Source organism: Nuphar pumila, chromosome 3 (genome assembly GCF_984573655.1).
Source record: "Nuphar pumila chromosome 3, dmNupPumi1.hap1.1, whole genome shotgun sequence".
NCBI lineage: Eukaryota > Viridiplantae > Streptophyta > Magnoliopsida > Nymphaeales > Nymphaeaceae > Nuphar > Nuphar pumila.
In genome coordinates, this window is record NC_143251.1 from 128599019 (window position 1) to 128621971 (window position 22953).

At 37.7% G+C, this 22953-nt stretch overlaps 1 protein-coding gene across 1 annotated transcript in view; it reads right to left on the reverse strand.

Annotated features, from left to right (window-relative positions):
• Nucleotides 1–253: 253 nt before the first annotated feature.
• The window catches only part of LOC149843742 (uncharacterized), a 66970-nt gene continuing 44270 nt past the window's right edge, over nucleotides 254–22953 (reverse strand). Inside the window, exons 8-16 of the mRNA XM_090000046.1 lie at nucleotides 20440–20507; nucleotides 20315–20363; nucleotides 20098–20182; nucleotides 19916–20017; nucleotides 9694–9745; nucleotides 9538–9589; nucleotides 9294–9410; nucleotides 8221–9207; nucleotides 254–1419 (exon numbers count right to left, since the gene is read on the reverse strand). Coding sequence (XP_089856172.1) covers nucleotides 649–1419; nucleotides 8221–9207; nucleotides 9294–9410; nucleotides 9538–9589; nucleotides 9694–9745; nucleotides 19916–20017; nucleotides 20098–20182; nucleotides 20315–20363; nucleotides 20440–20507 — 2283 coding nt within the window. The 3' untranslated portion in view covers nucleotides 254–648. The remainder of the gene's footprint in view (nucleotides 1420–8220; nucleotides 9208–9293; nucleotides 9411–9537; nucleotides 9590–9693; nucleotides 9746–19915; nucleotides 20018–20097; nucleotides 20183–20314; nucleotides 20364–20439; nucleotides 20508–22953) is intronic.

A 22953-nucleotide genomic window follows, 5' to 3' on the forward strand; every position in this document is an offset into this window, starting at 1 on the left:
AGCAACTCTAATTAGTTATACGGTTTACCACCATTAACTTTTACGTCATTTTAGTGCTTTTGGCAGCCGTATTTGTTTCCAACTAAAACATATACATCCTGGGCATGTTTCTATCTCATTTTGACATGCCCACATTCAGAAAGTTTTGTTGCGATTAACTTTCTGTTAACAGACGTTAAATAGAAAACAAAGAAATTTAACCAAAATTCAAGGCAGTCTCATCACCGTAAATGTGCCAGAGAGAGAGAGAGAGAGAGAGAGAGAGAGTCACAATTTTCAAATGGGCAAGGATTTACAAAGCTACAATTAGTGCAGAAAACGCACCAACAAAGGAGATGCAGGTTATCTACAACTAGACACTACCAAATAACCCTATACAATAAAGCTCTTCAGAGAATACCCAAAACAATCACATGCGGTCAGCCCCTCTGTAGTTTGGAGTGGTTACGGAAAATATATCAAACTTGGCCTCCCATGCACGTGCGAACAATGACAGATATAGGCCAATCATCTTCAGTGCAACTGCTACTGATTGAACCAACCACTACTGAATTCTATAATGAAATGGTTACTGGAAAACTAAAAGAAAACAAAGGCCAAAATTGCTCATCATGGAGATGGTCCAAGCTAGCCAGGCAATACTTGTGTTCATTCTGCAGTATTTCCAGTCCATGCATGAGTTTGAGACCTGTGGGCACTGAGATTATTTGCGATTAGAAAAGGCAGATGTGATGCCCCAGTGGATGGAACCACAGATGATCTTGGCTGAGCTTGTTGGGCATGTTGCTGAGTCAAATATTGGCTTTGAACATGTTGCTGAGTCAGATATTGGCTTACAACACTAGGATTGACCCGACCACCAGCCAAATTCATGTTGCTTATGTCTATGCTTCCTCTCATCCGCTTAGCAGGCCTCCAATTCTGTTCAGAAGTCATACCAACTGAAGTTTCAGACCGAGGTATTGGTGCAACAGGGTTGTTCCACCTCTGATCAGTAGTCAGTCTTGCATTTTCAGCACTTCTAGGAATTGACAATCCTGAGGATAGTGATGGCCTGGTCAAATGAGATGAAGGCACCACATTTTGTGTCAAAAGACTTTGTTGGTTTGCAGTAGGAACCGTTGCCAAAGGTGGACCAGCAGTTGTGCCGAGGACACTAGGCTGTAGGGGTAGCTGAATAGGGAATGATGGATGTGAGGGGACTTGTCGAACAATACTTTCAGATTGAATACTTGTTTGAGGAATCCTCATGTTAGGATTATGCTGATAATGCAAGCTTTGTTGGTCCTGGATGGCGCTGGCTTGAGTAATTCGAGCTCTCATTCTTTGCTGGTCCAGGGAATTCCCTAAACCAGCTTGGCTCATGGCTGGAAGGCCAATGATAGATTGAAAGGGTTGGTTTGGATGATGCTGTCCTTCCTGATGGTATCATTACATAGAGGTACTGTTAAAAAAGAAAAAAAATGCAAAACAGGTTTTTGGCTATAAAGAGAAATGCTCAATGTTCAGCACAACAGGTATCATAACAACTATACACAAAATTCAGAGCGAAAATTCATTTCTTTGTTATGAAGTGAAAGATGTTATCCAGAGAAAAATTTCCAAAATGATGAAATGTCCAGATATTGATGCAAAATGATCTAAATAAACAAAATAGTCCAACCTGCACATAACTCAGCACAATGAACCACAACCACGACATATACTAAGAGTTTGGTCCATTACCACCTGCAGGCCAATCATCATATTACTTGCAGATGTAGCCTGTCGATGATGTTACCACTAAGTATGGATATCACATTGTAATTTGCAGTTGCAAGGATTGCAATAATAAATATCTATTATCAAAAATATAGAAAAAACCCTAGCTTCATATTAATTTATGAGGCTAATATAAATTATGAAGGAATGATAAATTTTTTGTAATTTTCGTGCAACTTATTGCAGCTTTTGAGATTTCCCCAAGTATTCTCATAAAATTTGTGATGAGCAAGCTCGCGCCAATAACTGGAAGCCATATGGTAGATCTATAGTTCTAACTATTATAAGACAATGAAAAGAAGTCGTCAATCATATCTGGGTTGGGTTTGGATCTCAGATCCAGACCCAACTCAAATTCATTATGTCACATGCTCATTAATAGCTCACTTGTATTTTAGTCTATTGTGTAGAGGGTATTTTAGTACCTTAATATTTGTATTACAAATACTTAAAGAAAAACCTAATACGCAGATCCCTATTGAGGGTTTTTCAGCAGCATACGCTCTCCCCTCCATTCTCTCTCTATTCTTGTGGCTGAACCTCAGAACCTTCAATCTCTAACATGGTATCAGAGCCACTGGTTCAACATTGAAGTTCGTGATCTCCTTGGTTCATCAAAATCTAATTTCTCGTCCTCTTCTAAGGTATCTTTCTATTCCATCTCAAATCCCCTTCCTGTATTCTTTCTTCTTACCGATTCTATCAACTCCTTTTTCATTTCTTAGTTTTAAATTCAACCTTGGATTGGTTAGACGTGCTTTCTTTTCTTTCCTTCGATTATTTGTTCTCCTCTTCACTGTCTTTCTATTCTGAACGTGATCTTTCACAAACAAGATTCTGGATAACCGCATAAGATCAGTTCTGATCTAGGCATGATTTCAAAATTGAAAGGATCACGTCAAAGCTTTCTTTTTCTGATTTCCAAAATAGATGCAAAGCCAAACTTTGATCTGGGCATAATCACCTCTTCCTTTTAATTAATTGTAATTCTCTTTACTGATCAATCTCTTGAATCTATTTTGTCTTTCCTCCTAATTTAGAAAAAACATGTCATTTTCAAAGTGGCTAGCTCGATACTGATTGAGTCTTATTCGAAACAGATTTTACAGCAAAATCTGTTTTACTGCTTCTGGTCTGCAAATTGTTCAGATTTAAAAAAAAAGGTGAAGTAGAATTTATTTGGAATCTAATTTCTGTTCTGAATTTCTTTTGAGTTAGATTTTTACTTGCCACCTTGTTCTAAAATCATCTTTCTCCTTTGTTTCTCATTTCTTTTCTGAATTTCTTTTGAATCTAATAGTCTTCATTTTCGATTTCGATATTCTTCATCTCTTGAGTATGGATTCATTTCCTCCTCAATCTGGTCTTTCTTCAAGCTTCCTTAGTCAACTCATGTCTGAGAAACTGAACAACTCCAATTTCCTAAGCTGGAAGAGACAAATTATTTCGTTCATAAGAAATCAGGATCTTTCCGGACATCTGAATGGCTCTATCCCAGTTCCCCCAGAGTTCATACCACAAGAAAACAAGAATGGTAAGGGAGACTCTTCTATTACATATATCAGAAATCCAAAATATATATCCTGGATGAAGCGAGATCAGGCGTTTGTGGCCTATATCACTTCTACTCTGTCGCAAGAAGTGTTTGTGGCAATTCCAGATGACTTCTCCGCTATGCAGTTATGGCACTGACTGGTTCAAACATATTCTCAAGTTTCTCAGACCTGAATACTATTTTTAAAGGAGTTTCAAATGTTGAAAAAGGATTCTATGACTATTATGGAATACTTGAATAAAATGAAGACTATTACAGATCAGTTAGCCATCGTGGGGTGTGCAGTTAGTGACAAGGATATGGTGCATCAAACTTTGAGTGGGTTGGGACCCGATTACCATATGATAGTTACTTCCTTGTTATGTTTACTAGATTTACCTACATTTGAAGATCTTCGTGCCAAACTTTTTCAGTATGAGACGACTTTGAAGGGATTTTCTGAAGAGACACATATTTCCATTGGAGCACAAAACGTGCTTGCCACAGAGTATGGGCGAGGACATGGTAGGTATGATTTTAGAGAGAAGGGTGGTCAAGGAAGGAATGAACAAGGAAGTCGTGGCATATTACCTACACCCAACATTCCTCCCAATTCGCAGAGACAAAGGACGATACCCACTTGTTTTTTATGCAACAAAAGAGGGCACATCAAAGTTAATTGTTGGTTCAACCCCCAAAACAGAGGAAAGCAATTAGAGATAAGAAAGAGGATAGATAGTTTGAGGAACAGTGGAGAAGTCAAGGAGTTGTTATTGTCCGCCTTAGCTGAATTAAACTTAAAACAGAATGATCAGGTCACTTGGTATGTTGACTCAGGTGCAGCCACTCATGTTACTGGTGATGCAGGTAAGCTCCTAACTTTTGTTCCTTATGTTGGTATAAATAGTATAGTCACTGGAGATGGATCTCACCACCTCATTTGTCACATTGGAAACTCTGTTATTCCTATGTCAAAATCCTCGCTCACTCATTCGAATGTCATTCATGCCCCTAACATCAAGAAAAATATTATTTATTTTTCTAAGCTTATTGATGATATTAATGCTTCAGTTGAGTTTACTTCCTTTTCTGTTCATGTCAAGGACCTTCACATGAGGGAAACGTTCGCTGAAGGAAAACGACAAGGCAATATGTATGTCTTCCAAGAGAATCCTTCTACTCGTGTTCGGCCTGTTGGTTCCACCTTAAAGCTCACCTCACCTTCCTCTTCAGTACTTCCTAAGAGTGTCTTTAGTCTTTCCGAATGTATTGAGCCAAATCTTTGGCATGGTCGTCTGAGTCATTGTAGTGGTCATTTTATTGAAAAGCTTGTTTCAAACAATCTTATTCCCAAGTCAAGTTTAGGTTTAAGTGTTGATAATAAAAAATGTTCTAGCTGTCTTCAGTGTAAGAGTCATGTTCTTTCATTTCATTCTATTAATAAAAGAGCTTCAAGACCGTTTGAAATTATATGTTCTGATATTTGGGGTCCTGCCCTAGTTTCCTCTATGTCTAGAATTAGATAATATCTCATATTCGTTGATAGCTATTCTCGCTTCATATGGATCTTCTTTATGAAATGCAAATCTAAAACTTTCAAGTTATTTCAGAATTTTCATTCCTTTGTTAAGAATCAATTCTCTGAAAATATTCTTACGTAGGGGGTAAATTCTCCTCAAATGATTTTATTAATTTTCATCAAACTAATGAAATAAGTAGGCGGGTGTCTTGCCCTCATACACCCCAACAGAATGAGATTGCCGAACGGAAGCATTGCCATATTGTCGAGAGTACTATGAGTATGATGCATGATAGTAATCTCCCAGTTACCTTCTGGGCAAAAGCCTTTCATTCAACAATACGTGTCATAAACCGATTGCCCATGAATATCTTGAAAGATAAATCACCCTAATTTTTCTTGTATGACGTTCATTCAAATTATCATGATTTGCGTGTATTCGACTGTGGATGTTATGTTCATGTTGACAGTTCAATACGGCACAAGTTTCAGGATGAGGCCTTTAAGTGCAGATTTATGAGATATGCTCATGATTAGGGTGGCAAAACCTGACACGACCCGCCAACCCGCCTCTTAGGCGGGTTCGAGTTGGGTAAAAACGAACCCGTTTAATAAACGGGTCGACCCGCCTAACCCGTTTATTAAACGGGTCGGGTTCGTGTTAGGGGTATGCCAGCCCGCCAACCCGGCTGACCCGTTTAATAAACGGGTTAGGCGGGCGGGTCAACCCGCCGACCCGCCAACCCTACCCACCAACCCGACCCGCCAACTTGACCCGCTAACCAGCCAACCCGTTTACCCGACCCAACCAGTTTATTAAGCGGGTTGGCGGGTCATGTCGGGTTACCCGTTTAATAAACAGGTCGGGTTCGGATTGAGGTATGCTGACCTGCCAACCCAACCCGATTGCCACCCCTACTCATGATTATAAAAGGTACAGATGTTATGATCCCGGGAGTAAGCGCATCAAAATATCCAAGAATGTTGTCTTTGATGAATTAAACTTTGATCATAATGTTAACACTCATTCTGAATTTGAGGTTTATCATCCCTGGTTGAACTCTGATCTCTTTTCTAGTACTGATGATATTTGTTCTTCAAAATGTGATCAAAAGAATGATGGAAATATCATGCCTGATGTCACACAAAGGACTCAGGATAGCGTGGAATCAGAACCACTCTTGCCTCCCGAAAGGTATAAAGGCATTGTTTACTCTCGACGAGAGAATGAGGCTTCTTCTATCTCTAATCAGGAGATGAACTCTTCTTTTGTTTTTGTTCCATCTTCTGCTCCCAGAAGATCTGCTCGACATTCGATTAAAAGGTGGGTTAGTTATGAGAATTTCACGATGGACATCCAACTCTTTTTAACCTTTTTAGGTAAGAAAGATCAACCCACAACATTTTATCAAACAACAAATTCTAAAAGATGGATTGAAGTTATGAATAAAGAAATGGAGGCGCTTCATGAATGTGGTACTTGGGATATTGTTCTCATACCACAAGATAAAAATGTTGGATTAAAGTGGGTGTATAAGATAAAGTACAAGTCAAATGGTACTATTGAGCGATATAAAGTTAGACTGGTTGCAAAAGGCTTCACACAGAAGCAAAGACAAGACTATGATGAGATTGAAAAAATGGGCACTATTAGAATTATATTATCATTAGTTGAGCAACAGTGGACTCTTAGTCAACTGGATGTCAAAAATGTGTTTCTATATGGAAATCTAAAAGAGGAAGTATACATGGAGCAACCCACTGGATATGCAGAAGGAAACTCCAAAGAATATGTGTGTAGGTTAAAGAGAGCTATATATGGTTTTAAGCACGCGTCTCGATTTTGGTTTGATAGTTTTTCTCTTAAAGTAGAGAAATATGGTTTTAGTCGATCTCTCCTTGATCATTCTCTCTTCATATTCAAATGCAAAGATATAGTTACACTGTTATTGATATATGTAGATGACATTATCATTACAAGTAATTCTAATGAGCATTTTGAGTAGGTCAAAGAGCTTTTGAATCACAGGTTTAAGATGAAGGACCTTGGTAAACTACAATATTTTCTTAGAGTTGAAGTTAACAGGATCACTGAAGGCATGACACTTACTCAACATAAGTATACCATTGATGTTCTCAACAAGGCAGGTATGAAAGATTGCAAGCCTCTAAGCACACCCAGTGTACTCTATCAGAAACTCAGTTCCCAAGATGGAGAATTGTACGAGGACCCTACAGGATATTGCAAGATAATAGGGATGCTTCAATATCTCAGTTTCACTCAACCTGATATTGTCTACTCAGTTAATCAGGTATCTCAGTTCATGCATGAGCCGCATATTGGGCATATGGAAGCTGTTAAACGCATTCTTCGATACTTGAAGGGAACTATCGGAGATGGTCTTTTGTATAGAAAGAGTACAAATGAGCATGACGCACATGAACTTCTTGCTTACACATATGCAGATTGAGCTGGAGATCCAGATGAGCGCAGGTCGGTCTCAAGATACTGTGTTTTCATTGGCCTAAATCTAGTCTCCTGGAGCAGTAGGAAACAAAAGTCCATTGCCAGGTCGAGTACAGAAGCCGAATATAGATCAATGGCAGCTGTCACGGCTGAAGTAACTTGGATCAGACACCTGTTGATAGAAGTAGGAGAATCGATATCTCGATGTCTTCTCTTATGTGATAATCAAAGTGCCATTAACATGTCTTTTAATCCCATCTACCATAGTCGTGCCAAGCATATTGAAATAGATCAACATTTTGTAAGACAGAAAGTTGAAGAGAAGGAAATTGAACCTGAATTTGTTCGGACCACTGATCAAGTTGCTGACTTGTTTACAAAAGGACTCATCAAGGACAGATTTTGGATGTTAAAAGGCAAGTTGTTCATGGTTCAAAACCATGTACAACTTGAGGGAGGGTGAAAAGAAGTTGTACATGGTTCAAAACCATGTACAACTATTATTCATTATCTCACATGCTCATTAATGGCTCACTTGTATTTTAGTCTATTGTGCAGAGGGTATTTTAGTACCCTAATATTTGTATTACAAATACTTAAAGAAAAGCCTAATATGCAGATCCCTATTGAGGGTTTTTCAGCAGCATACGTTCTCCCCTCCATTCTCTCTCTATTCTTGTGGCTGAACCTCAGAACCTTCAATCTCTAACAAACAGCAGAAAATAAAAAACGGCAACAAGCAAATATATCATAAAAGAGACGGTGTGTGTACAAAATCATATGTTTGCTAAAATGTCAACAACCAGTATTTCTGCAGTTGAAAGATGACTCCATAAAAAAATAAAAAGATGAATCACAAGAACTAAAGGGAGGTACCAATTAACATTAAAGGAGATCCATATAGTATGTTCATACTAAAGAAATGAAAAAGAAACTTACCTGTGAGTTTGAGTGCAGAGGCAAAGAAGTTGAAGCAAGTTCTGAAACTCCAAGATGATTCATTTGTGCCCTGAGTAATTGTTGACGCTCAATGTCAACATTACCAACAGTGGATGGAGATGTAACCGGTGCATTGACTACAGTTGAGTTTGAGGTTGGCATGCTTCTTCTTACCCTTGATAATACACTTTGCATTTGTGTTGGAGCTGGCAATGCCTGGATTGCTACGGGTGCCCTAGTGACATTTCTAGGTATTGCAGGTCTCCCAGACTCGATTATAGCATTTGGACTTGTCATCCATGAATGTTGAATCTGAAGATCCTCAGCAGACACAACTTGACTAGCAGGTGGAACACTTTGCAAGGAAGTGCCTGATGGTTGATAAATACCTCGAGTATCTATTGATTCTCTATTAGGTGCACTTGTAACCGCATCCGCAGTCATAGGAGCCAGGTCACTGCTACTGAAACTTGAATCAAAGAAAGGAACTCTTGGGACATCCAAAGGAACTGGAGGAACATTAGAATCATGAGAGACATAGTCTATTGATGTTGCCCTTGTCCAGATATCTCGCAAAATCTGATCATGCCTTTGGCTTGCTTCTGCCAAAGCATGAACATATGGTGTCCCAGAACGACTTACAGTATGAGCTAAGCCCTCGAGAATTTCTTGAGAAGGTTTCCGATCAATGGTTTCATATCTGCTTGTGCATATATTTTGAGTAGTGTTTTGTCTTGAAATTTCTAGACCCGCATCAGTATAAACCATGTTTTTACCATTGTCTTCAGCTTCTATTGTCAAATCCATGACAATGCTAGAATTAGCTGAACATCTCTTAGATTCAACCCCCTCAGAACCTTCCCTGCTTCCATGTGAAAAACGCATGGGTAATTGGTCTAGAAGAATGTCATGTTCAAGATAGGGCTTCCAGGACCCATCTGGCGAGATGAGTACATCAGAAACATCATTCCCTACCTCTCTCAACACCTACACAAAATAGCAGCATGCATCATCAAGTATTGCAACACTATATGCAAAATAGAAGCAAGCATCCGAGTAAAAGGATTACTTGCCTCCAGCATATTTTGATCAATACGCAGGTCAGTGCAACTGACAGACTGATTGCAATGAGGACAGCGCCAAGATGGTTTTCTTGAGTTTATTTCCATAAAGTTTTCATAGTCAAAGCACTACAAGACAAACACACGAAGTTAAACAGAAATCACCTCATCTTACACTATATGTTATCATAAAGGCACAACTGCTTCTTTAACATCAACATTCAGTACATGTTTAACAGTATGGTATACGTCCTACCTGAAGGTGTCTACAACTCTGCCCTTTAACAGGGGTTTTAATGCGCTGGAAGCTATCAATAATGAAAAGACACACATTGCAGTTGGTTAATAACTTTTGGAGAAGCATAACATAGATATGAGACCATAAAATTGCCAGTAAGGGTGCAATTGGTACCTTATGGGACAGTTAAGAGATATTCTTGATGGACCCTCAATTAACTCATCATCTAACCGGCAAAATTAAGTAAAATAATGTCAGATCATCCTACCTTTTTAAACTGAAACAAATGCCTGAACCAGGTGTATGATGCATATAAAAAATGTCTCTAAGGCTATACATGAAAAGGTAAGTAACCTTTCGCTATTGAAAAATTTGATCATCATCGAACTGCAAGTGGATGCAAATATACATGGTCTGAATCTAGAAAATTCAAATAAAATAAATAAATTGGCAAGACGATTTAGATGAAAAAGTCTTCAGCCTCACACTGTAAAGAACCACTAATAGCATCATGTTGAAATGCAATCAATGCCCTACACACAGATTACCTTCAAGATGGCTGCCTATGTCACATAGGTGCGGGTGTGGATACGGGTGAAGATGCGATGATGCAGCACTTTGAAAAACTTGGGTGCGGGAGTTCGGAGAGGGTATATATATATATATATATATATATATATATATATATATATATATATATATATATATATATATATATATATATATATATATATTAACAGTTTTAAGTTAACACTAATAAAATAAAAACAATTATCATATCATCAATTCATCATCCATAAATTCATGCAATAAATCAAATTAACAATCTACAATTGTTATTCCCTTGTGCCAAGTTGCCAACGAGGGGAAGGAGGAGAAGGAAGAAGAAAGAGAGGAGGAGGAGGTAGAGAAGGAAGAAAATGAAAGATAGAAGGAGGAGAAGGAAGAAGAAGAGGAGGAACAAAGAGAGAGAAAGAGAGACATACATGTTGAACTAACGTCGGAAGAGGAGGAGGAGTCAGCTCTAACCCCCTTCCCAAATTTCTTTTTTTTAAACGGGCAGATAACCTTGGGTACGAGTTGACTACACCCAGGGTTTATTGACCTCACCCGCGTCGCATTGACGCAGATGCGGCGGCCTCTTTGGCGAGTTTGTGTGACTTAGATGGCTGCTGAAGGAGATAGATAATATCATGTATTATAATTTTGTGATGTCAAATTCATCCCTATAAGTAGCTACACAAGTACCTAGCAGATGCCCCCACTATTTAGAATCATAAACCTCTCCTACATTTCTAATTCTAGAAATACCCTTAAAGGCATGCTAAAATTTGTTTCATACAAAAACCTATCCTTTAAATTTCTGAAGAATGCTCAATAAAACAAGTTTTAAAGTTCGCCTAAAGACCCAAGTACGAAAGCTTTGTCTATATGGTTATTTGGGCAGGCTTTCATGCAAAACCATTGGAGAAAATGAAAGTTCTCCTTATGCATCATACTCAGGGAAATGAAAGGAAGTGCATCCTAATGTAGTTTAATGCTGATGTACTTTAATGTATGTAAGGCATTCAAGGCTGAAGCAAGTTGCAAAGTTGCACTGCAGCCTAGGAGATTTACCAGCACTTAATTGTGAATATTTTTGCACCTAGGCTGCTCCAAGAAATCACAATGATATTGGTTGAAGATAGGGTTTGTGAAGAAGCTATAATCTAATAGGTAGAGATATTTTTGCTTGGCCCAACATTGGCATTATAAGGAGTATTAGGCATGGGCAGCAGTCCTAGCAGCAGCCCCATTTCTCCTTGATTTGGGTTACGCCCATGTCCTCTCCCTCCTCGTGAGGAACCTCCACTTCTTCCATGACCATATGAAAGTGCCAGTCACAAGCAATTCATGAGTATCACTAGCTGAATCCAACTCCCTAACAATCTTTTCAAGGACATTTCATCATGCAAAAGCTTTGATCTCAAATCATCAAGATTTGGCAGTTGAGGCAAACATGCCAACGTAGTGGCCAACACATGATATTCGGATCCCAAACCATTTAAGGTTTATTGCACCATATCTTTGTCATGCACTTCACACCCAACCATAGCTAGCTGATCGGTGATGCTTTTGGCTTTATTCATATAGTCCATGATGGACAAGTTGCCCTTCTTCAAAACTTGGAATTTCTTCTTCAAATACACTCTTGCTTCAGAGGTCTACGAATACGCCTGCACTAGCCTATTCCATAGTTTCATTGTCGTACAATCATCCGAGATCCCAATCAAAACTTCTTGAGATAGAGTGGAGGCGATGTACGCTACCAATGCTTGGTCCCTCTTCATCCAAGCAACATACTCTAGATTGTGAACAAGTCTAGATGAAAGGATAGCCCCCTTTTCGTCCTACCCTTCCTGCATGAGATTCTACTCGGACTACAACCGATCCATCAAGAAGTCCAGAAAGATCCTAGCACCTAATGAAAGGAGCGATCTGCCTTTTCCAAGTCAAGAAATTGAAACTATTCCATTTCTCAAAAACAAGCTAATTTAGGAAACTGAAAGTAAGGCAAGACTGAACGAAATTTGGGTCCATAAATAACAAAAAAGAATGAAACAAAAGTAACGAAGAGAAAGAAACAAAAAAGCAGATGAAGAACGAAAGTCACAGGCACAAAACTGATTCAAGCCCAAAATCACGGGCAAGTTACAGATTCACAGACATGGCACATATATCCAAATAACTGACAATCTAGCAATATCTCTCAATGACAAATCAATTCATCAGCATCGATCAATTCAATAAGCCAAGGATCTGTTTTTTTTAGCTCACAGAAACTGAACCCTAAATCAAGAAGAATCACCTGAGATAATGTTAGCTATGCCGTGAGAAGCACAATCCCGTGAAATATAAAAAAAGTTTAGAATCAGAATAAGGCACGATCAAGAAACCATAGGGCTATTCAAACTAAATGGTAGAAGAAAATATTTGATATTAGACACAGATGAAAAGATGACCACAATATTGGGACGAAAAGATAAAGGTACTTTAGATTATATAATAGATGACCAATATTAGAGAAATCGAGAATCAAACCTTTGAAGAAAAAAGTTTTAGAGAAGAGAAGATTTGAGTAAAGAGAAGCTTGGGTTGGAGAAGAAGATAAAAAGGGTTTTAGATAAATGAAGTTTGAGAGAAACTTGAGTTGGAGAAGAAGATAAGAGATCTCTTTGGACATTCCTTTTGGAATGATCACAAGTCTCCAATCATGGCTCTAATACCATGATAAATATTGCACACACCAAGATATTTAGCAAGAAGTAGAGAAGATGCGGAAAGATAAAGAAGGCTGAAGACATGATTCCCAATATGGGTCATATTCTAGGGTTGTTTCATATAAATATTAAATCACATAATATTACAAGGACATAATTACCCTCAATTATACAAATAGAACTAATATACATAAAGGGGTAAAAGGGAGAAATACATGAAACAAAATACATAAACACACTTCTAAATCCAAACACGTCTCAACAGGCTGGAGGCAGTGTTGTTAAAAGTGCACATCAAGGAGCAAAAGGCACGCCTCGCCTTGAGGCGCTAGCCTAAGGTGTATTTGCCCTGAGGTACCTCATATGCTATGATGTGTGCGCCTCAAGGCGAGGCGTGCCTCAAGCATGAGGCGTGCGCCTCATATTTATTGAGTCAAATGGGGGTCAAAGCCCCCATTTGACCCAATTTTAGGGCCAAATAGCCCTCTCGGTCTCGTCTCTGGGTCTCCTTGAGTCTTTGACAGATAAGAAGAAGAAGAAAAAGAAGGCGACAGGTACACTTCCTCGTCTCTCTCTCTCTCTCTCTCTCTCTCTCTCTCTCTCTCTCTCTCTCTCCTCTTTCTCTCGTCTCTCTCTCTCTCTCTCATCCCTCTCTCTATCTATGTCGCTCTCTCTTCCTCCTCTCTCTTTGTCTGTCTCTCTCTCTCTCTCTCTCGCTCTTTGTCTTTGTCTAGAGTCTTGTCTCTCTCTCTCTTCCCATTCTTTTTTTTTGAAAGGCAAGCTGGGGTTAGTCAGACCCCTACCATTTATACAACTATATCATTGGGTTTTAACATGCAACACCCCAACACAAGGTGACATGCACTAGCTGCTCCTACCAGACAAGCGGAGCCCACATTGGTTAGAGATGGATTTTTTTGGCTGCTTTCTAAACATATCCATGATTGCCTTTAATTATAGTCTATCTTACTTTAATGCCACATTCTAAAAGTTTACTACACTATACCAAATTACAATTTTTGTGGGTTCATTTGAAGTTTGAATTCTTTTCATTGACAATCAAAACCTTGTCAAATGATACAGATGACCATCCTATATTTTTGGATTTAAGTATGGAATCAAAACATTATCTTTTAATTAATCATAAGCTTAATCATATCATAAACATGGCCATTTTTGTATGTCACTTTTTCATTCTTCAATACAAAAGGCATCACTATATAACAATCAAGTTGCATTAATGTTACTTTTACATGTTAGCCTCATATTTTTCAGTATTTATTTGAGATTTTTTATTTCTTGTCGGCACTTTCTTCATCAATAAAGCATTTTTTATTTATTTGTAATTTTAGATATTTTTTATTGTTTTTTTTAAGTTTTCAAAAAAAATATTTGAGCCTTACGCTTTATGCCTCAAGGCTTACGCCTCACCTCAGTTTTTGGTGGAGTGCCTCGCTTCGCCTCAATGCTTTTAATAACATTGGCTGGAGGTATTAAAAGATTCAATTAGTGCATTGAGAAAAATCCAAGATAGAATGAAATTGAGAAAACATGATGTTACTAAATTGCAGGGATGATTCTTTGATGGATTCTAGCCTTTTGCGCACACACATACACACACAAGTAGAAAGAGGTGCAACAATAATGATTTCAAACTTTACTACCGAGAATTTTAGGGAAGCATGAAATTGAAATATATATATAGAGAGAGAGGGAGAGAGACATTGAAAACCATGTGGATCCACATTTAAAATTTGTAAAAAAATACATTAAGAAATAATAAATTTAGTAAAGAGTCCATAAATATAGAAACAATAAATATAAATCCAATTACATGTAGAATAAGATAGAAGAAAGTGAGAAATACAAAATGTAGTTGGTTAATGTTTAGGGATGACATAAATCTCTATTGTTATCTCTAACTATGACACGTTGGCCTTTTTTTTGACAAAAATATAGCTTTCATAATTAGGATTGTCAATGACATGTAGATTCCAATTCTCTTCTCTCTAGTTTAATTTTCTTAAATATTAACATTATAAGGTCAAAGATTAAGAACAAGCTTGAAAAGACTTAAGAGAATGGGGTAGACCATGGTTGTACGTATCGCACGATATGTATCGTTACTTTTGCATTTTGTGATACGATACACACTCGTATTGTGAAACGAGTGTGTATCGTACCCGTATCAAGTGTATCATACGATACACCCCATGTAGCCTATTGTATCGTACGCTACAGGGTGTATCGTACGATACAGTATCATCGCACTTAAAAATGTCGAAAGTTATCCTTTTTCATTTGGGGTTTAAAAGGCCTCTTGAGGGCCGAGTTCTTCATATGTCTAGAGTCCGTTAGAAGGGAACCCACAAATCTTAGGTTCCGTGAGAACGATTTGGTACAAAATCCCTATTCTTTGCTTCTTATTGAGTGTTTTTGGGGAAAGGTGTGTATGATGCTTCTTATTGAGTTTTTTAATTCGTTATGTTTTATTTTAGATCCTTCGATGTCGTCTTCACGTTCACGTCATATTAGAGATGATCTTGCATGGCAATACTGCAGAAGCATTGATGATATACCACGACTAGGGTTACCATTGAATTTGAGATGTTTGTTTTGTGATGCTATTATTATAGGTGGACGGCATAGATTTAAGCAACATATTGCAGGTCAAGATCAAAATGTACGTCCATGCGATTCTACATCTATTCCTGCAACTTTTCGTGTCGATGTTATTGCTGAACTAGATGAAGGACTTCCAACCATTGTTCTAGATTTTTAAGATGATGATGATGATGATGACCCACTTGCCAAAAAAATGGCTCAACATAAAGAGATCATCGAGTGGAAGTTAAATGCAAAACTGAGAAAATATTGTCCTGATATTTGGCAAACAGGCTCTAGAAGATAGTTTAGTTTTAGGGTCTTTATAGTTTAGAACTTTAGAGATGAAGATTGGCATGTAAGAACTCTTAGTAGTTTAGTTATGACTTATGACATTTTAGTATGACTTGGATGTGAATTTAATATTGTTAGTTAGTTGGTTAAATGTAAGCCTTTAATTGTGTTTAAAATTTAAATTACAGAGTTGTCTTTTATTTACATTGTTAGTTATTAGTTGTATGGTTTGTTATTAATTTAAATTATGTAGTTGCCTTCATATGTGATTTTATGGTTGTATTTTGTGCAATTCATCATTTTTTTATGTTATGTGATTTTTTTAGAATTTATGTTAGTTTTTTTTTCTTTTTCTAGATTTTTTAGAATTTTTGGAATTTTTTTATTAAAAATTTACGATACGATACGGTGTTACTTTGGGCCCGACGGATACGGGTAACGATACAATACTTACAACCTTGGGATAGACTGTAAAAGTTATTTAGTTCACCTCCTATATTAATAAGATTTAACATAATTAAATATTAACATGTATAAGGTGAAAAAATTGGAACAAGCTTCAAAAGACTGAGAGAGTGGGATAGACTACAAAAGTTATTTACTTCACCTCCTATATTAATAAGATTTAACATTCATTTATTAAGAGAACCCTCATTTATCACCAAAAACAATCAACCCCCACTCCCCTTCTAAAAAAAACAGCCCTCTCTCTCATTGAACTCTTTTATTTGTTTAGATTTTAAACAATGATATTATATACTTCTTTTATGAAAGCATTTGTTTATTTACTAATCATAGGATGGTGGCAAATTGAAAAAACTTGCAACCTTGGGATAGACTATAAAAGTTATTTACTTCACCTCCTATATTAATAAGATTTAACATAATTAAATATTAACATGTATAAGGTGAAAAAATTGGAACAAACTTCAAAAGACTGAGAGAGTGGGATAGACTACAAAAGTTATTTACTTCACCTCCTATATTAATAAGATTTAACATTCATTTATTAAGAGAACCCTCATTTATCACCAAAAACAATCAACCCCCACTCCCCTTCTAAAAAAAACAGCCCTCTCTCATTGAACTCTTTTATTTGTTTAGATTTTAAACAATGATATTATATACTTCTTTTATGAAAGCATTTGTTTATTTAATAATCATAGGATGGTGGCAAATTGAAAAATAAATGGCTAATAGGGAAATTTTTGAGGTGTTTAGTAACTGGTAAACAACACAAATAAAACTTTTTTAAAGATTCAGTACTCTTAGAAAAAAAAGTGCACAACATTCTTTGCAATCTCTCTCTAGAGGTTGTCCTAATCCAATGGGAAAAGTCTCCATTAGCCCTAAAAAGAATCATACAAATATTTCAAAATTTTATCACATATCCAGTCTCCAGAATCCATTACTAAATATCCTATCAAAATATATGCATCAAGGCTCAAGAGGGAGCAGTGAAAAGGCAAACTAGCACCTTCACGTTCAAATATGTAGCATTGCTGATTTGCTGTGCAATTTTTTGTTTGGTGGCACAAAAATGTAACTTTTTTATTTTAGTGCAGTCTTGAGTGGATATGGAGATCAGAAGTTATTTCTTCCTGGTCTGGGTGTAAATTTGCCATTTATCAGTCTTGGTACGCACCTAACATGATGCTCTATTTTCCAGTCTGAGGCATATGGTGTTTCACTTAGATATTCATTTCGTCCTTACACTGCTTGAAATAGTATGCAAAATTCATCAGCTTAGTGAATGTTATTATCTAGCTTGCTGCATACTCAGGGCTCCTAAAACCATATCAGCAAGAGAGAGATGAGATAGCAGACCATATGTGTAGCTACCTTCAATAGCTTGGTAACATTCCACCTAAGTGCTTTTAGCTTCAATTCAATCATTTTTGCATCAGTTCAACCATATCTTACATAAAAGGGCTAGGAGCCTAGGATCTCCTATTATGTTAAAGCTTTGCTCTCGGAGAGCACAGCCATACTTAACATCACTGTTAGAACGCATAGTCATTACCAGAAAGCTCAATCTCAAATTTTAAACTAAGTTTTTTGTACATTTCAGATGCTTTTCAGAAACATATAGTTTCTATCCTGCTTAACTTAACAATGATAGCTTCTGCTTAACATTGGTAGGTTTTTGTGTGTGTGTGTGTGTGTGTGTGTCTATATATATATATATATATATATATATATATATATATATATATATATATATATATATATATATATATATATATATATATATATATCATACTCACCTGTATTGTTAAAGGTAATTTCTCTGTGAGGGTATTTCTCGGAGAGAATTTAAAAAGTTGATAAATCTCGGGAAAATCTTGGGAGTTTAAAAAATTGAAAAAAATATAAATAACAACAAAAAATCTAAGAAAATAATAAGTTTTGCAATCTTTTTCTTTAAAAATATAAAGAAACATGTTTTAAAGGTTTTAAAATATAAAAGAAACAAGAAAATAAGAAATGCAAACTTTAAAGAAAAAAGAATTTTTCTCAAAAAATATCACGATATTTTGTTTCTAGCGATATTTTGAAAATATCGTAATATATTCTCAACATTATCGGTTACCTTGAGATAGCCGATAATATCACGATATTTTCAAAATATCGGCGATATCCGTGACAGTGATATATATATATATATAGGGACAATGTTTTCCACCCTCGTGGGTAAGGAACCCCTTAGTGGAAAACTAAATTATTATTATTTTTTTAATTTATTTGCACATCTGACCCTCAAAATGTGATCTACATGTTTTGGTTTAGTAGAGACCAGCCCTTGGATCATATTTTTCCAACATGTATGATTTTCCGAGGGTTGAAAAATCAACAACCTACAATATACTGAATTTTCAACCCTCGAAAAGTCATATTTTTACATCAAAAAATATAATCCACGGGTTGAAGACCATGCTCTACACATGCATGGGGTTAGATTTGGTCAAAACTTCCCCTATGAGTTCCAAATAGGGGGTTCCTTATCCACAATGGTAGCAAATACTTTCCCATTTATATACATACATATATATAAAATACCTTTTTCTACTTCTACAACCATGAAAAGTCATTTCCAGATTTTGCATCCAATTGTGGGAATATGACAATTCTGATTCATGAATTATTAGATAAATTAATTGAATAAAAAATAAAAGCCAAGTCATTTTACCAAAGATCTTCATCCTTTTCCGAAATCGGTAAAAAGTAAAACATTATACTACAAGGAATTTTCTATTGAATAGCACCTGCTTAGGCCTATACAAGGGACAAGAAAGGAAGAAAGGAATTCTGTACCATTTTTCTCGATACTAAATGAAATAACATTATTGTGTCAGAGAAAAGATAACTATATATATTATTCCTTATCTTGCAAATTTTGATTACATCCATGTTGACACATGCTGTCCATTTGACAACTCACAGGACTACAGCAGTTGTATCTCTATAGATAAATTCTAAGAAGAAAATTTTGGTATCACAAGTAAGCTTGTTTGCTTTCTTTTAGGCGCATGAACAGCAAAATTTAACCAAAAACCATCATGCGGCACATTTGAATATTTCTAATCCAACTTTATCTAGTAGGTTCCATTTAAAAGTATAAAAGAAATGCAGTTTTAAAGATGTGGAGAACTCAATGAAACAAAAAGTATTGTTCTTTTGAAAGTGCTATATAGTAATCATTGTTCAAGAAGCTACCAAGGACTTCTGCCTTCTACTGCACCATTTATCACTGAAAAAGCACTTCATTAAATAGATCTTGAGTAAACTTTCAGCATTTTCTTATCATTTTGGCAATGCACAAAAATACCACAGTAAATACTTAAACCATTATAGAAGAGTGGAAATGACACATCAACAAGACGGAAGCAAGGATGCCCGACAGGAACAACTTCTAGTTAAAATCAACCATGAAGACCATCTGTCATGATCAAACAGCAGCTACCAATAAAAAACAACACATGCTTACATAAGGAATCTCATGTAAAACCATTGTGAGGAATAGCTCAAGTTTTACATAGCTAAGATTATGTTGGCTATAATAATCAAATAATTACCAAAACATAATGCAAAACATTCCCGAGATACTTATATCCAATTACAACATAAAAAGCTCTCTAGTAGCCCATCTTCCAAATATAAAAGAAGCACTAAGTTACTGACTTCACTTATTAATTATTTAATGAATCTACGGCTTAAAAGAAAAAAAATCATGTCACCTGACGGAAATGCTAAAACTGCAGGTTTCACATATTCTTTCAGTGTTGTGGCATTAGGAATTGAAGTCGTCGTCATTACAGCAACTGCAATGATATAATTACCTGCAGATAAATCATGTTGTTAAGCTGTGAAGTTGATCATAATACATCTGCAAGCCAGTTTATTGTTGCATTAGATATACCAATGAAGTTTCCAATAGCCTGTAAAAGATTTGTTCCAAATTTAAGCATCCCAGTGACATCTGTTGGAAGTTGTGGTCCAGGTTCCTGACAAAGAATAGGGCACACAGGGAAAGTAAAAGTTGAAGATATGAGCAGAACATTATTACAATTTGTCAAGCAACAGCATAACTTGTATAGTTTCTTTTTCTCTCAAAATATAAACTTTGGCATACATACCATTGATACATTAGTTCTTCTCTCCACTCCTTTTCCATTTATCAAGAAACTACAATGTCAACAATTAAATTATGGTTTCTTGTTAACATGTATGCATGAAATAAAATGGAAGGAAGCAAACTTACTTCACTTGTGGTGGACTTGTAATGCATGAAGAAGTCTCCAAATTGTCAATCTGGGACACAAACAGCCGCTGCAGGAAAAAAAGAGCATGCTCAAAAGCTGCAATATGTTTTCCAAATTTTTAACAAGGATATTCTTCTTCAAAAGAGTTAAAGTAAAAAAAGTTAAAGGTGAAATTCAAGTTTAGAATTCCTTTTCAGGAACTAAAGTAAAGATTATTATCTCATTCTCATTTTCGTGCTGAAAAAGAGCAAGAAAAATTCCTGCCTGTCAAAAGATAAATAAATAGCCTCAAAATGACCAACCGAACTTTTAGACACAACCAAAAGTTTCAACACTTATTCTCTAAAGTGACGGACTCAGCACTGACATTATCAGTCCATATGGTCGATATCACCTTTGCAAACATAAGCATGAATATAAGATTGACACAGCAGGCAAGGGACAATAGCTGTCGCTCTTCAAAACAAACTCGGTCACCATTCTAAGAAGAGCACTCTAACATTAGTAAGCTATGTCAACGGGGTACTGGTACGGATGCGGGTACGGAGGGTACGACACGGAAATTCCAACAAATGTAGATACGTGGACATGGCTATATATATATATATATATATATATATATAATTAGATATTTTGAATATAAAAGAAAGTTAAAATGAAATTTTTGAAAAAATGAGGGAGAATTTGATATTTTGAATATAAAAAATGTTAAAATGGAGTTTTTGAAAAAGATGAGGGGCTATTGGTGTCACGGGCCTATTTCCTTCAATGGGCCAGCGCGGCGCGACGGTCCTTCCTTACCGCCGCAAGCCTACTCGTCAGCTCGCTTGCCGGTCGCGGAAGCTTATGATCAGAGTGCAAGAGAGCAAGAGAGAATAGAGGGAGAGAAGTTGCAATCACAAGAAGCAATCACAACGAGGGTGAACAAAAGAAAGCTCAACGCATTTGATTCATTCACAATTTTGCCCGCAAGCTATTACAGTTCAAGTATACGGGCTGCCCCTTCGGGGTATTAATTCACCTGAACCGGGCAGCTTACATCAGACTCAACAAAAGCAAAACAGACTCTAAGCGCAACTGTACACTGTAAGTCGCAAGGGAACATGCTCCCCCCTTCAAATCATGCGCCGTCCTCGGCGCCATCTGTTCCGTGGTAAGCCCTGACTTCAGCCGGGTAGCGGCTGTTCATTCGAAATGCAGGCTCCCACGTTGGTTCCGCTGTTTCCTCCCACTGCACAAAGTATTTCTTCGCTTGCCCCAAGTAGTTGACCTTGTGGCGAAGGATCTGACTGAGGTGCTTCTCGGCCCGTTGTGCTGCCAGGGCCCTCTGCATGATGGGAGCGCGTTGCGGCACATTGCGTTCCGGGTATCCATCATCTGGATGGAACTGCTTGAGGTTGCACACGTGAAACACGGGGTGCACCTTGAAGTCTGGGGGCAACTCCAGCTTATAGGCTAGCTTACCCACCTTCTTTGTGATGGTGAAGGGTCCCTCATACTTTCTGAGTAGTCCGCGGTGCCGCCCGCGGAAGATGCCTGTGCGACCAGGATATAACTTCACCAACACTTGGTCCCCAACTTGGAACCCTGCTGGCCGACGGTGTTTGTCCGCCCACTTCTTCATTCTCTTTGCCGCTTTGTGTAGGAATGCCTTCGCCAACTCATTCTGCTCGTGCCAGTCGCGAACAAACTGATAGGCAAAGGATGGCCTTCCCTTTTCCTGTGCGGCAAGCGTGTGCGGGGTCAGTGGCTGCTGCCCCGTGGCTATCTCGAACGGGCTGTGGCCTGAAGACTCGCTCTTCTGCAGATTATAGCAAAACTGTGCCACATCAAGGAGCTTCACCCAATTTTTCTGATTGGCACTAACAAAGTGCCTGAGATACTGCTCCAGGATCCCGTTGATACGCTCTGTCTGCCCATCAGTCTGCGGATGAAAGCTAGTTGAGAACAGCAACTCAGAGCCAAGTAGCCGAAATACTTCACGCCAGAACTTGCCCGTGAAGCGAGCATCACGATCACTCACAATGCTCTTTGGTATGCCCCAGTGCTTCACCACATGCTTTACGAACAACTCTGCAGTCTTCTCTGCAGGGCACTCCTTAGAAGCTGAAATGAAGGTGGCATACTTTGAGAAACGATCCACCACGACCAAAATAGAACTGAGGCCCTCTACCTTTGGCAGACTAACAATAAAGTCCATGGAGATGCTATCCCAAGGACGTTCTGGAATTGGTAGAGGCTCAAGGAGACCGGCAGCCTTCTGGTTTGTCCCCTTATCTTGCTGGCAGATGAGGCATGTCCGCACATACCCCTCAACATCGTCTCTCATCTGCGGCCAATAGTAGCCGCGCTCAAGGAGTGCTAAGGTCCGCTCCTGACCAGGATGGCCAGCCCATAGTGTATCATGGCACTCCTTGAGTAGCTCTCGGCGGAGGCTTCCCCACCGTGGTACAAAGATGCGCCCCCCTTTTGTTACGAGGAGGCCGTCTTGTAGCCAAAATCGCCGAGTCTTC